We start from the raw sequence: 15,511 nt of genomic DNA, 5'->3' as shown, positions 1-15,511 counted from the left end.
TGGGGGACACGGGGAGCTGGGGCTTGAAATGAGACAGCCAGTCATAGAGTTCTGCTGGGACCTGCTACTTTCTACTGCCCAAGCCCTGCTGCCTATTTTCTGGTTGAGTCTTGTTTTGTTCTGAGCTTGTGACTCTGGCAGCTTTATGAAGGAGGGTGTGTGCTTGGACACAGCCAGGTTCTCCCTACCGTAATCCCCTGCCGGGAATTCGTGGTGTGTTTCAGTCTTCCCTCACCTCTTGATTAAAACCTGTTTCCCACAAAATATCTGAACTATCTCTAAAAATACCTTTCTTTCAAAGATAGTGACACTTTTCTGTTTTCATTCGCGTGTGTCTGTGTGTACTCATTCACATGGAGGCCCAAGGCTAATGTCAAGGAAATTTCCCCAACTGCTTCTCCACCACACTCATTTAGGCAAGGTCTCTCCATCAAACCCAGGGCTTGTCTGTATGGCTGGTACAGCTGGCCAGCTTGCTCTGGGGACCCCCTTCCTATTACATCTGAGGCTGGAATAACAGGCTTATTGCCAGTCCCATGAGGCATTTGGTGGGTTTGGGGAATCTGAATGCTGGCCCTTGTGCCAGTATCCCAGTCCTGTAATTCTTGAGTCATCTCCCTGCCCCAAATCTGCATTCTAAACAAGTAATGTGCATTTATACAAATACTCCTGGTTCTTGAACAGAGCCTCGTGTAAGAGCTGTGCTATTAAATACGATGCAGTTCAGTTTAGGTCATGGCTTTGTCTCCTCTGCTTGTGAATATTTCCTCTTGGCTCAGCTCTTCAGCTACACAACAGTGTTTTTGACTCTCAGGGAGAAGGTGGTAGAAGGTGTGTGGATGGGGATTACCAACTCCTTTGAAATCTACTGGAAATTTTGAAACTCCTCCTTAGAATAATTCATATACCTATAAAAACATAAAATTTTACCTAAAATGCCACGGGATTTCAAAAACCCTTATTTTCATTCTTATTAAATAATTCACTAATATATTTTGTAGTAAAAGCCAGGGGACCATGGAAGCTCAATGCAGATCCCTTGAATGAATTTAATGAAATAAGTGTTTCTGGGGCCTTCTCAAAGCTCAGTGCTGGTGTGTCAGCTTGATATCGACCGTTGTCCCAACACCATGACCACAAGCAATTTGAGGAGGAAAGGGCTTGTTTCATCTTACATCTCACAGTCCATCTTGAAGGAGACATCAGGGCAGAAACTCAGGAAGGCGCCTGAAGGCCGGAACGGAAGCAGAGGCCACACTGTGTGCTGGCTTGGTCCCCTGGGCTTTCTCAGCTTTCTTTCTCATAGCCCAGGCCCAACTGCCCAGGAGTGACACCACCCACAGTGGGCTGGGTCCTCCCACGTCAATCATTAATCAAGAAAATTCCTCACAGATTTGCTTACAGGTCAATCTGATGGAGGCATTCTCTCAAGTGAGGTTCCCTCTTCCCAAAAAACTAGCTTGTTTCAAGTTGACAAAAATAATAATAACCAGAACAGTTGGCTTTAGCGAAAGCTTTCTATAGTTAGAACAGCACCACATTGTCATTATAAAAACAAATTAGAGATTATGTACCATGAGAAGGCTCATCTGTACCACAGAAAGGGTTGCTTTTCCTTCAAGTATCAATTTAGAGGGTGACTTTCTCTCTTTGGTGGTCTGAATATAGACTCACAGACTCAAGTGTTTGAACAGCTAGCTGGTGGTGGTATTTGGGAAAGCAGTGAAGCCTTTAGGAGGTGGAGCTTTGGGGTTTTATAGTCTCTCTCTGCTGCCTGCTAACTCTCTTCTTCCTGAGTGCAGATGCAGCCCTCTACCCTGGCTCCCAAACCTTTAACGTCGGCTGCCATGTCTTTCCTGTCATGACAAACAGATATCGCTGGAACCACCAGCCCACAAAACACCTCTTCCTTAAGCTGTTTCTTATTTGTTTGTCAGGGTTTGTTATCAAGGCAACAGAAAAAAAAAGTAACATACTAATTTTGGTCCATTTAAAAGTACAGAAAACTCCTTGGCTATGTTAACACAACTTCCCACAGCTCCCTTCCCCGGTCTATATCTCGTAAGTTCTTCTTTGTCCTTTATCTTAGAATATTAGACAAACCTTCTCTATGATTTGGGGTCCTATAGAATGAAGTGTTGGGAGCCTGGAGAGATGGCTCCATAGTTAGAACATTGGCTGCTCTTACAGAGGACCCAGGTTTGATTTTCAGCACCCACACAGTGGCTCACAGCCCTCTGTAACTTCAGTCCCAGAAGATCCTGGCCTCTCTGGCCTCTGTGGATGCTGCATGCATGACTGCACAGGCACCCACTCAGGCAAAAAACTCATATGCTGAAAATAAAAGAAAAATGCCTTAAATACAAGATGCTTTGCCTGGCGGTGCTGGCGGCCTGCGCCTTTAATTCCAGCACTCGGAAGGCAGAGGCAGGCAGAGCCGTGTGAGTTCCAGGCCAGCCTGTCTATAAAGTGAGTTCCAGGACAGCCAGAGCTGTTTGAAACCCTGTCTCAAAACAACAACAACAACAAAACATTCCGTGGAAAGGCAGCTGCTACGTTTATAGCAATCTTTGCACTGACGGGACTGTCCTCCCAGTGCCCGAGTCATTCGTCCATTTCCACTCTCTGTCCACAAGAGCTCTCCCTATGGGAAAAGTGCACTGCACACTACAGGAAAAGTGCACTGCACACTACAGGAAAAGTGCACTGCACACTACAGGAAAACTGCACTGCACACTACCAGAAAACTGCACTGTGCACTGCAGGAAAAGTGCACTGCACACTACAGGAAAAGTGCAATATGCACTACAGGAAAACAGCACTGCACACTATAGGAAAAGTGCACTGCACACTACAGGAAAAGTGCACTGCACACTACCAGAAAACTTCACTGCACACTACCAGAAAAGTGCACTGCGCACTGCAGGAAAAGTGCACTGCACACTAGGAATTGTGGGAACAGGGATGCATAACAAGTGTTTGGTTCATCAGCAAAATGTGTGTTTTGTTTAATTCTTTATTAAATATGTGATTGAAATATTTTCTGTGGACATTAACTAAGAAGGAAAACTGTTTTCAACAATGTAGATGTTACTCTAATAGTAAGTTTTAGAACTTCAAGGGAGAAAGAACTAGACAGATGCATTTTATGTCAAGTTTCAAGAAGCAGTCATATTTTGTCTGTTAAGGTTTTAATAATTTTCTACTGCTTATTAATTACATGTGTGGAAGGTAGATGTTCTGAGTGCAAAATCACCTAAAAGAGAAAATACTAATGAAGAAAAAGAAAAATTAAAAAGCAAATCCTTTACAGTTTGCCTAATCCAATACTATAGAATGCTTGTGTTGTAATTTGATGGACTTGAAACAGTAGATTAGAATAGTAACTGCAAAGCCTTTATTGTTAGTATTCAGGCATCTGTACTGGCCTGCCCTTGGGGTTCTGACAGGATCCAAACTCAGCTGCAGCCACTAAGAGCACCACCTGTGCACATTCACTACGTTCCCTATTAAAAGGGCCCCGCCCACCTCCCAACTTTCTCTCTCTCTCTCTTCCTCTCCCCCTCTCTCTTTCTCTTCCACCACTCTTGTCCTCAGGGACCAGTCTCTGCCTCCCTCTCTGCCCCCTTTTCTGCCCCTTCTTTCTCCTCTTCTAATAAACCTCCTATATGAATCCTATTGTATGGCGTGAATTCTCTTAGCAGTGTTTTTTAAATTACAACACTTGTACTGCTCATATTCTAAAGGTTACAGTATTGTCTCCTTATAGAATTCTAGACGCTGTATTTAAATACTAGAATGAAAACATAGACATGGGGGCTGGAGAGATGGCCCAGTGCTTAAGAACACACGCTGCTCTTCCATAGAAACTAGGATCAGTTCCTAGCATCCAAATGGTGGCTCACAGCCATCTATTACTCCAGTTCCAGGGTATCTGGCATCCTCTTCTGGCCCCTGAAGGCATTGCATGCGTATGGTATGCACATACATAGATGTAGCCAAAGCAACTATACATGTGAAAAAAAATTTAAATCTATAGACACTGTGAAAATTCTTCTCTTTTACAATTCAACCTAATACTTAGCCTTTATTTGGCCTCTGCTGTCCCTTGAGCAATCAATATTATTTTTAGCGTTTTGTTTTAAAATAAGTAGAATTTACCTAGATCAGGAAGGTATTTCTTATTACCAACAAGACACAGGAAAGCTATTCCTGTCCTTTAAACTGGATTGTAAACAAACTGTTTCCTTTTTATTTATGATTTATTTAGTGGTGCTGGGGGATTGGAGGAACAGCCTTGTGTATTCTAAGTACATGTTCTACCACTGAGCTACACTTCAAACTCATGTTTATCTTTTTAAAAGACACTTCGGCACAAATGCAAATCCATCACTCTTGTTGCTAATGGTAACCATACCACTTAGGGACCAGAAGAGAAAATGACAAATAGTGGATCTGAGAATTCACTATCTATCTGAAAAAATAAACGGAGGTGGCAGAGTTTCTGAATATATGATGGCATCAGCTACAATACCTTACCCACCACTAACCACAATGTTTCCTCAATACTACCTGTGTTTTCAGGGCTGACTTTTGTTTTACAAAATCCAATTGAAATTTTGAAAACTAACTGCATTCTGTTGGGTCTTAGCCCCCACGTGGTCTCTGTGAGTTGCTTGTCAGCCAATAACCTCAGGTGCATCCTGTGTTCTAGTTAGTCCTGGCTTACAGCCCCGGCCTCACCCCACTACATATGGGAAAACACGAGCTCTTCTTCCACAAGCTCTCCACGAGCTCTTGCACCTGGGGTTTTTCCACTGTGCTCTAAGTGTCTATAAGGCTGCTCTCTCCCTGGAAAACGGCAGACGAATAAAGATGGAAAGACACACATAGCACAAACGGCTGGATGGCTCATCTTTTAACTAAATCTCTAGGCTTTCGCCCAGTACTCAACTTAGTCTCAGCACGGACACCACACATTCTTCTGAAATAGCGTTTAAAGAACCATATTGGAAGACTGGCAATTTCCACACCAGCTCTTTCTATTAGTGTCTACTCCACATTAATGAGATCTATAGAGATAACCAAAGAGTATACATACAATCCTCATAGAAATCTGCTCCCCCTTTGAGACAATGGGCTCCACCCACCCGGGAGGCAGCAAACCCCACCGTAGCTCAGTCACATAGGTTGTGTTCTCATTCTTAGGTTAGGATCTACAAAGCATAAAATTGATGCCTGAATGGATCCAACCCAAATAAATCACTTTTTAAAGGAACCCAGAAAGCAAAGCCTCAGTAGAGATTTCTTGTCAACTTCAACATTACATACACACACTTGAAATAACTTGCAACCAAATCAGAATCTTTCTGTAATCTACACAGACCACGTACCTGGAGTGTAACCCCAGGGTTCATAGTACGATGGAAATACCCCAAGATGACAACCCCGGACAAACTCTTCATAATCCATGGGTAGCAGGGGGCTGGTGGAGGACAGAAATTCTGGGTGTAAAATCACCTAAAAGAGAAAGTTCTAATGAAGAAAATAAAGCAAAAAAAAATTCCTTCTATACTTAACTCAGTCCTAAAGAATCCATGTTTTATGTTCAGGGATAGAGGGAAAGATGAATCACAAAGAATATAGACACTCCTTTCCTCCTTCTCCACCCTGTAGCGCCAAGTCTCCACTCTGCACACTTGACTTTGCCCTTTATCTCCAAATCCTGGTTCACAGAGTAGAGAGTTAGCTTGCACATTTTCTGCTTTCACGCTAAACTAGTCCCTCGGGCCTTCTTCAGCCTTGCTCCCCAGTGAAAGTTGTATCTGTTTCTCCAGCTGCCCATCCCTGTCTTATCTGTCAGTCTGTTCCCAATTTGAGCATGAAAGAGGGGATGGGAGGGGATGGATCACTGTGACCTACAAATGAGTTATCTGAGAGAAACAGACCCCAGGGGAGGAAGACATTGGAAAAGTCCTGTCCAGATTAGACCATGCCATCCCCTCTCACCTCGAGGTAGTTGCTACCTACCACTGCTTGCCTTTATCCCACACAGCTCTCTAGTCCACACGACAGCTGGAGTGTCCCGCAAGGATGCCATTCATACCTCTGCTCAAAAATCACACTTGACTCAAAGAAAAATGCCACACAGACATAAAGGCCTGTGTGCAGTGCTGTGCTAGTGTTCAAGGACCAACAAATTAAATCCATGAATGCCTACTTATGTGTGAACTATCTTAACTATATGATACGCTGGAAAAGACAGAATTGCCAGGAGTTAGCACACTTCTGTTCAGCAGTGCATTTGCAGAGCACAGAGAGTGTTTAGGACAGAAAAGCTTTCTATCCACGCTTTAGTGGCAAATACGCATCATTATTCACTTGTCCAAACTCAGGACGAGCAAAGCCAAGCTAAGCCCCAATATGAAGGACACTGGAGAGATAGCAATGTGCCAACTGAGACCCATCACCTCCAGCAAATGGACTGGGCTGGTGACAATGTTCCAGAAAGGAGGAATACATAAAGGGCTGGCTGCACTTAGTGCATAACCCACACAAAAACCAGATGGAAGGATGGAGAGGTGGTTCAATGGCTAAGAGCATTGTTCCACCTGAGGATCTGGATTCCCAGCACCCAATTGGTGGCTCACAACCATCTGTAGTTATAGTTTCAGAATCTCTGATGCCCACTTCTGGCCTTCTTAGGTACCAGGCACACACATGGCACACAACCATGCATGCAGGCAAAACACCCATGCTCATAAGACAATAACACAAACATCACTCCATATGAAAAGAATCTGTCATAATAGCCACACTTGCAGGGCCAGGGAGGTGACTCATCAGACACAGTGCCTGTCACTAAGCCCGACAACCTGAGTTTGATACCCAGGGGGGACCAAAGGTAGAAGGAGAGAACTGACTCCCACAGGTTGTCCTCAGACTTTTTCATGAAATTCCATGGCACATTTCATTCCCCACACACACACAAAATAAGTAAATAAATATAATTTTAAAATAAAAACACTTAAAAAACATAACTCTTATCAGATCTCTTCCCTAAAGTATGTTTTAGAATTTATTTTAATCATTAAAAAGTAGGTAATTTCTTTGTGCCTACTGGTAACATCGTGCAATTAAAACAAATGTTAGGATTAAAGCTCAGAGTTAAGTAATATCTAAAAGTAATTACCTAAAACAAGAAGCAAAATGAATTTACTTAGAAGTGTTTAAATGTTTCTAATTTTACAGAAGATGTTAAAACGACGGAAGAGCTTGCAATAAATTCCCTGCAAAGTACACTCTATACAATTCTTTTGTTTGTATATGTGCATGTGGGCATGGGGATTTATGTTCTAGCAGGTGCATGTGTGTGTGTGTTGACGTCCTGCATTTGCGTGTACACATGTGTGGAAGACAGAGCTCAACCTGGGGTGTTATTTCTAAGGAGTGCTCCATGTTACTGTTTGAGGCAGGGTCTCTCTTTGGCCAGAAGCTCACTAATTAGGCAAGGCTGACTTGCTATTGAGCACCAGGGATCCCCTGGTTCCCCTGAGCACTGGGTCTACAAGCGTGTGCCACCAGGCCAAGCTGGTAGCAGGGTGCTGGAAGGTGGCCTCGAGTTGTAATGCTTGCATGGCAGGCATTTTATCAAGGGAGTTTTTGCCCCGGCCTATTCTGTACAATTTCGAAGCAGTTTATAACAAAGCAATTAGCCCCACCTTGACTCTGTCTGCTCGATTGTTGAAAAGCCCGATCCGTCTGATGGTGCTGAGGATGGGATCCGTGGAGTCATCGATCATGTTGTGAGTGGTGACAGGAGGCAAAGACTGTCTCTGAGGTAACGGGAAGGAAATGTCGGAGGCGAAGAGCATTAATAAGTGTGACTCATTTCGGCATCTCATGCACCCTTGTCTGTACTCAGCCGTCTAAGATGACACTGGCTTTGAATACTAAGCTTTGCGTAGTTCAGAGGAAGAGGAAGAGTTCAGAACCTTCTTCACAGACAGGAACAGAAAGTTTCTGCCTCCCACCCCCACCCCACCCCCTATGCAGCTACTGTATGAAAGGCTGGACTTCATGGCCGCTTCTGGATTTTTCTAGAATGTGAAGGTTCTTTGGAATCTTCATCCAAGATGAACATGATTCATTGGAAATGTTTAGGCAACCACACTATTAACAGGACCCCCATGTATGTCTAGGACACTACATTACATTTGAAAATAATTCCATTCAGCCGAGAAACGGCATTTTCTCTACTATGGCAGGGATTCTGCACTTTTGGAGATTTGTTGTTGTTGTTTTAATGGACATAGTTTTATAGCTGAGTATATTGATTCAAAAGGAATTCTGTGAATGGGTTCAAAGACAGAATTGTGAGATTTCTAAGAGAATCCCTTAAAATGATTCACAAAAGCACATTTAAAATCACTCAAGTGACTATTTAAGAATATTTTTCTGGGTGGGTAAAATGGCTCAGTGGTCAAAGATTCTTGCTGCTGAGCCTGATGTTTTGAGGTCCGTCTCTGGGACTCACAAGGTGGAGAGAAAGACTTTAACTCCTTTGAGTTTTCCTCTTGCTTCCACACACCCTCCTCGAGCCCATCTCCACAACCACAAGCATACATAGAATGGAAACATATATTTTCCAACTCTCAGATCTGAAATTTCCTAATTTATCAAATTCCTTCATCTGAATAAGGAAAATACTGCCTAGGTTGATTTTAATGATGAAGAGATGGTAGGTACTTTTAAATTTTTCTTACCTGAGTTGAAAAAATGGCTCTTTTCATAATTGTTATGTCATCTCGATCCAAGATACTATTCATGTCAGGAATTTCTCCTCTGTGATGGAAACAGCATTAAAAGTAAGAACAGCTGGCACTAGTTAAGTGTTTTCTAACTGCCAGGCATATGTAGTTCATTTATTGTAATAATGCTATTTACTGACATGTTAACACAGGTTCAGTATACGAATATTTATTATTTATTTACCATATTAAGTCAAAATATAGTTGAATTCCAAAGCTCCTTCAGTCTCGGACTGGTGTGAGTACCCACTGAATAAGAACCTGTGTGCGGGCTGGAGAGATGGCTCAGAGGTTAAGAGTACCGACTGCTCTTCCAGAGGTCCTGAGTTCAATTCCCAGCAACCACATGGTGGCTCACAACCATCCCTTATGAGATCTGGTGCCCTCTTCTGGTGTGCAGATATACATGGAAGCAGAATGTTAGATACATAATAAATAAATAAAATTAAAAAAAAAGAACCTGTGTGCATATACGCACACATCATCTCCTACGCGCAAGCTGTTTACTGATAATTTCAAATAAAAGGCAAAATGCTAGTGCTCAGATGACATCTTCAAAGGCTACCGATTCCATTATGTTTGGAGCAAAATGCGTGAAAGGTGAATAAACTGTGGTGTGTGAAGACCTAACTGTTGATGCGCTAGTTGTCCAAGGCGCTTACCTCAGTAACCCGTCGTAGAGTTTCTTTCCAAACTTTTCCTTCATAGCATGTGCAGTGTCCCTGTTTGACACAGAGTTCTAATTCAGAAGGGATCATAACTTTTTATAGCCATCTGTGGGGGTTTAAGTGGGAATGGCGTCCGTAGGCTCAGATCTTTGAATGCCTAGTCCCCAGTTGTTGGAACTGTTTCGGAAGATTTGGGAGGTGTGGCCTTGTTAGAGGAGGCGTGTCATTGGGGGTGGGTTCTGAGGTGTCAAAATGTCCACGCAGTTCCTAGTTAGCTCCCAAAGCCTCATGCCTACGGATCAAGATGTAAGCTTCCAGCTAATGCTCCAGCATCACATGCCCGCCCACTGGCCTGCCAGCCTGCCTGCCCACCTGACTGACTGACTGCCTGCTTGCCCACCCATCGGCTCGCCTTCCTGCTGCCATGCTCCCCACCAAGATGGTCATGGGTCATGGACTTTAACCTCCCCCCCCGACCCCCCGCAACTGTGAATGCCGATTTAAATTTTTTCTTTATAAGTTGCCTTGGTCATGGTGCTTTGTCCCAGAAATATAAAGGCAATTAAGACATCCGTTGTGAAGGTTCTGTTGTCTCATTAGCATTCCTTGAGGCTACAAACATTTTTTTTTAATACGGCCCCTCCTATTATATCCCTACTGGCTAATTTAGCTTGGTTGAAAAGAATCCAGGACTAAGGTCACAAAACACTTGAACAGTCCAAAGAGCTGGAATTCTTTTTTGCTTAAGGTAACTGGGGAATGGTTGAGATGGGGAGGGCCAGTGAGTTGGAGGCATAGACAGAGCACGTTAGTGAAAAGTTTTCATGGCTGCTTGATCTGGGCTGAGTGTAGATGGAGTCATTATACTCATCTCCTTGCTTTGGTATACACCTTAATTTTGCCTGTAAAAATATCTATTCAGCCCATCTCTAAAACTCATATATGGATACTTGTTCGTTCTGTGGTTGGTTGTTAAGAACTTTTCCTAGTACCGCCCACCACGTTGCGAGCATTGCACAGTCTAACATGGCAGCTAGCCCCAGGAGAAGAGAACCACGCAGTATTTATGCTGTAGTCATAACAGAAGAAACAAAGCTCGAGGGCACAGCTCAGAGGTCACACACTTAGGCAAAACTCCCTTCACGTGTTGCCTGAGAAGACTGACAAACGTGAGATTACCACAGCTGTTTCCGCACCGCCTGGCCCTTCAAGGTCTCCACGTTGAAATTGTTTGTCTTGGCAGGCATGATGAAAAACACCACCACGGTGACGTTACTCTTATGCATCTGGGGAGGGTTAGAAAACACAGTAGTGTCACCTAACAAAGATCAAAAAGCACCTGGCACGGGGACCTTAAGCCTGGAAAACAGTGTTTTCACGTGTCACAGGAGACAAAGAACGATGAGGTGTGAGACCTGCCTTCAAATCAGCATTTCTCAGCCATGAATATCCCCACACCATTGGCCACATAAAATAGATAATAATAGCTACCCATGCCATTGTGTTTGCCTGCGGCTAAATAACACGTGGGACCTGATAGGGAAAAAAACATCCTTCTTTAAAAGTTCAGGCTCAAAATTTAATGAGGATTTACTTCTGATTCTTCTAGCTCTTTCTAATTTACTGATTTGTATAATTTTTTTTACATGTTTCTGTTACATGTCTAGATGGTCCATGCTATGCATCTTGGTTTTCAGCCCAACATGTAAAGCAAGAGAGCAAGCATGTGCTTCACCCTTTGATGTGGCAGATTCTGTGCTCGGGCACTGAAAATCTCTTACAACCACTATACACACGGCATGTGTGATTCATCTTTCTACTGATGTTAAGGAAGTGTGGTATGTGTAATATTTTATCTGAGTGCCCATAACGTATCAGGAGCAAAACTGATACTTAAAGTGATTTTTTTTTAGCATCTGAAAGCTATGTTTTCTTGTTCTCTTCCACAAATGCCTTAAGCCTAACATCTCTCACAGGGCAATGACATACATCAAGCAGCTTGGGGTAAAAGCCTAAGCTCAGTTAAGATTATGAGTGTATGGATAGCCTTATGAACTAAAATGATAAGACTATGTCCTGAGTTGGGGACATCTTTCCATCAGTTGTGTGGCCTCTGCCCTCAGTCCATTCAGAAAATCTACAAAAGTGGTGGGTCATGAAGTTCACCGCAGGTGGCAGCCAATGTACTACCAAAAACAAAGAGAAAAACAAAACTACATAGTGTGTATTTTGATTTGTCTAAGCTGCATAATGATCTTTTCTCTCTAACTTAATAACAATAGGTTTTATTTAGATCATGTCTAAAAGTAAAGTGAACATTTAATAAATGTATGGATTGATTTATTATAATAATGAGCTTAAACATGATGCATGTTTGATACAATTATGAGCATATTACAAAGTATTCTTTGTGGATATGTTCCTGGAAATACGAACAAATATGACAGCAGAGTAATCCTTTTCACTTTAATCTATTTTTTTGCATTATTATTATTACTAATAATAATGGTATTATTATTAGTAATCATTTTATTGTGATGCATTTTCTTGTGATGCAACTATTCATCATACATGGTATAATATCATTGCTAACAGAGGGGGAAAAAGAATCATATCCCAGAAAAACTGGAGACAATAATACCGAGCTCAGAAAGATCTAGGTTGTCTCAGTATCTTTCTCTGTTTTAAATTAGTGTATAGGTGTGTGCACATGAGCACATAGCTGAGGAGGTCAGAAGGCGGCATTGATGCCCTGGACCTGAGCTACAGGAGATTATGAGCCACCATGTGGGTGCTGGCAGCCCAGCTCCAAAGGAGAAGCTTGTGCACTCAACCACTGAGCCACCTCCCTGACTCCCTGCATCTCAGTGTCTCAATGGCACCCAACTTTTACACTCTGTGTCATTTGTTCTGTATTTTAGTTGGATGGCATTGGAATATAAACCAATCACTTTAATCAACAGCTATGGCATGAAGCCATTTTCTATAGCCATCTTCCCGGGGCTGTGTTTCTCTGCTGAGTTCATAGGAAATCTGTTTTTAGGGCCTGCTTCCTGAGCAAAGGTACTATATTTTTGGGAGTAGAACCCCTTCATGTTTCCAAGGGTGAGAACCTTCAGGGATGAACAGTTGGAGATCTGTCAACTTGGGGATCTGGTGTAGATGATAAAGGGGGGCTGTGTTTGCAAGATCTGTCCTATTCTGTGGAAGACTAGTGCCGTAACACTCAACTGTTTCACATGCAGGAGGGTGGCCACAGCCAGGCATGTCTGGATTTGGGTTGCTACGTGTGATGCCAAGGGTGCCCGTCAGGACACTGTATCATCACCACATCTGGCTTCCTTCCTTCCTTCCTTCCTTCCTTTCTTTCTTTCTTTCTTTCTTTCTTTCTTTCTTTCTTCCTTCCTTCCTTCCTTTCTTTCTTTCTTTTTCTTTCTTTTTTTGGCTTTTCAAGACAGGGTTTCTCTGTGTAGCCTTAGGTGTACTGGAATTCACTCTGTAGACCAGGCTGGCCTTGACTTCAGAGATTCAGTTGCCTCTTGAATTCTGGCATTAAAGGTGTGTGCCCTCACGGTTTACATCTAGTTTCTAATAAATGACATATGGCTTTTAGTTTGCTTGACGTTGCTGTATCTGTCTTTCAACAAATTCCCATTAAGGAAAAGGACTATTAAAATGACTTTTCTAACATATAGTATGTATACCATGAAATTCTGATTTTAAAATGTACTTTAAAGCATAGACAAAGACATGTGTGAGTGACATGTATAACTCTAATACGTAAGTTGAATAGACAGAGTCACTTCCAGAATGGCATTATCATTTTAGGTGTTTAGTAACATTTCTCTCCTCCTCTTCTCTCTCTCTCTCTCTCTCTCTCTCTCTCTCTCTCTCTCTCTGTGTGTGTGTGTGTGTGTGTGTGTGTGTGTGTGTGTGTGTGTGTGTGTGTTCAGAGGACAGCTTCTGTGAGTCTTTCCCTCTTTCTATCCCGTGGGTTCTGGGGATGGAAATCAGACTTAGTGGCAAACACCTTTTCTGATTATCATTCTAAAATATCAAAATCAAATTTCCTCTTGAAAGCCAGGTTCTTCACACCCCTCAGCAGAGCGTCCACGTGCCACACCCCAGAGCTTTCTCACCCTCAGGAGGAAATTGAGCCTGGATAAGGATTCCAGGAAGATGTCAGCTCCCTTGTTTGAGAACTCATACCTCCCAGCGATGAAAAGGAACAAAGTCTTCTCAAGATCAAAATCCAAATGACTGAAACAAAACAAAGCAACTTCTGATGAAACAGAGTAACAGCAACAAAATCCACAGCAGGAAGTCTATTCAACCAAAGGGAGATGGGGAAAAAGAAACATTTTCTACAATGCTCCGAAACACCTTGTAAAGGGGTGTGTGTGTGTGTGTGTGTGTGTGAGAGAGAGAGAGAGAGAGAGAGAGAGAGAGAGAGAGGAGAGAGAGAGAGAGAGAGAGAGAGAGAGAGAGAGCATGCCTGTGTGTGTGCGTGCCTGTGTGTGTGTGTGTGTGCGTGTGTGTGCCTGTGTGCCTGTGTGTCTTGGAGACCAGAAGAGGGTGTCAGAACCCCTCCCCATGTTAGAGTTATGTTGGAAGCCAAAGATCTCAGGGCTTGACATGAGATCCTAGGCCATGCTTGGCAGGCCACATAGTTATATATAAACTTTTACATAGCAGCTCCTTAGAACCTCAGCTCAAGAAAAGAAACAACCTGACCCAGTCCTCCACCCTACATCCCACCCACAGGCTCAGTCACCTAGGCAACCCTTCCTGGACCTCTTTCTCATGAACTCTTTACCCTGCCAAACATAGTCTTTGTGGCTTCCTAATATCCTGCCTATACCAACACCTGGTGCACAAACAACCCATTCTGCCCCTCCTCATATCCTGCTCTACTGACTATATAAGCTAGCCTGAAAAAAATAAAGTTTGCCCCTTGATCAGAATCCTGTCTTGTGGTTGTTCTTTCTGCGTCTATTATCCCCATTCCCTATCCCTGACTCTCTTGCCCCAGGTTGATGTCCTGTAGGTAGGGACAGAGTTACAAGTGTCTGTGAGCCACCTGATGTGGGTGCTTGGAACACAGCTCTGGTCCTCTGCAAGAAGGTGTGTTCTTAACCACTGAGCCATTTCTGCAGCCCTGGTGCTTTATTTATTTATTTATTTATTTATTTATTTATTTTTCAAGAAAGAAGAACTTACCCATAGAAATGACCTCGAACAAAATCTTGGATTCTGGCCTTGTACATAACATGGAGATTTTGAAATTCATGCACTGCAGAAAACTTCTTAACATTCAAGCCATTTGGAGTCACTACATCTGGAAAAGCAAAATAAAACCGTCAGGACTGGTTCCTGAGAGACAATGTGCATTCTTTGTCACCTATAAATGAATAAATAAAGCCCTGAGTTTGGTAGTTTCTCAAAGAGACAATTTTGAGTGTGGGAAGGCAAACACATGAGCCTCGGGGGTAAACAGAAGCGGCCGTTGTGCATTGCTTTTCCAAGGTATTTGGCAGTGAGAGAAAAAACGACAGCGTGCAACCGGTTAACAGGGCAGCCTCAGAAGCACAATCTTCACTTTAGAACAGGAAAAAGCAAAGCATGCGTGTGAGCTCAGAGAGGGGCAATGTGGGCAGAGAAAATCACAGGAAGATCAGGAGAGAAATGAGGACATTGTTGGCTAAACTCCTCTAGGGATCCTGAGTGTAAGAATGTGTCTGACTGGGTGCATTTTATCAATTTACTAGTTTATCTGGGAAGATAAGATTGAGAAAATGCTTCCGTGAGATGCCTCTACAGGCAACCCTGCAGCCCATTTTCCTCATCAGTGATTGATGAGAGAAGGTCCAGCCCACTGTGGGCGGTGCCACCTGTTAGGCTGAGCAAGCCAGGCAAAGTAACCCAGCAAGCCTTGTTCCTTCATGGTTTCTGTTCCTCGGGTTTCTGCTTCAGTTCCTGCCTTGACTTCCCTTAACGATAGGATGTGATCAGGACGTGTGAGATGAAACAAAC

At 43.1% G+C, this 15,511-nt stretch overlaps 1 protein-coding gene across 1 annotated transcript in view; it reads right to left on the bottom strand.

Moving 5' to 3' along the window:
• Gys2 (glycogen synthase 2) overlaps positions 1–15,511 on the bottom strand; it is a 37,086-nt gene that overhangs the window by 5,962 nt on the left and 15,613 nt on the right. Inside the window, exons 6-12 of the mRNA XM_027430169.2 lie at positions 14,699–14,816; positions 13,618–13,738; positions 10,658–10,764; positions 9,473–9,532; positions 8,766–8,844; positions 7,722–7,835; positions 5,394–5,520 (exon numbers count right to left, since the gene is read on the bottom strand). Coding sequence (XP_027285970.1) covers positions 5,394–5,520; positions 7,722–7,835; positions 8,766–8,844; positions 9,473–9,532; positions 10,658–10,764; positions 13,618–13,738; positions 14,699–14,816 — 726 coding nt within the window. The remainder of the gene's footprint in view (positions 1–5,393; positions 5,521–7,721; positions 7,836–8,765; positions 8,845–9,472; positions 9,533–10,657; positions 10,765–13,617; positions 13,739–14,698; positions 14,817–15,511) is intronic.

The sequence above is a fragment of the Cricetulus griseus genome, chromosome 8, assembly GCF_003668045.3.
Source record: "Cricetulus griseus strain 17A/GY chromosome 8, alternate assembly CriGri-PICRH-1.0, whole genome shotgun sequence".
In the NCBI taxonomy this organism is placed as follows: Eukaryota; Metazoa; Chordata; class Mammalia; order Rodentia; family Cricetidae; genus Cricetulus; species Cricetulus griseus.
The sequence above is the reverse complement of the archived record's forward strand: the minus strand, read 5'-3'. Positions and strand labels throughout refer to the sequence as shown.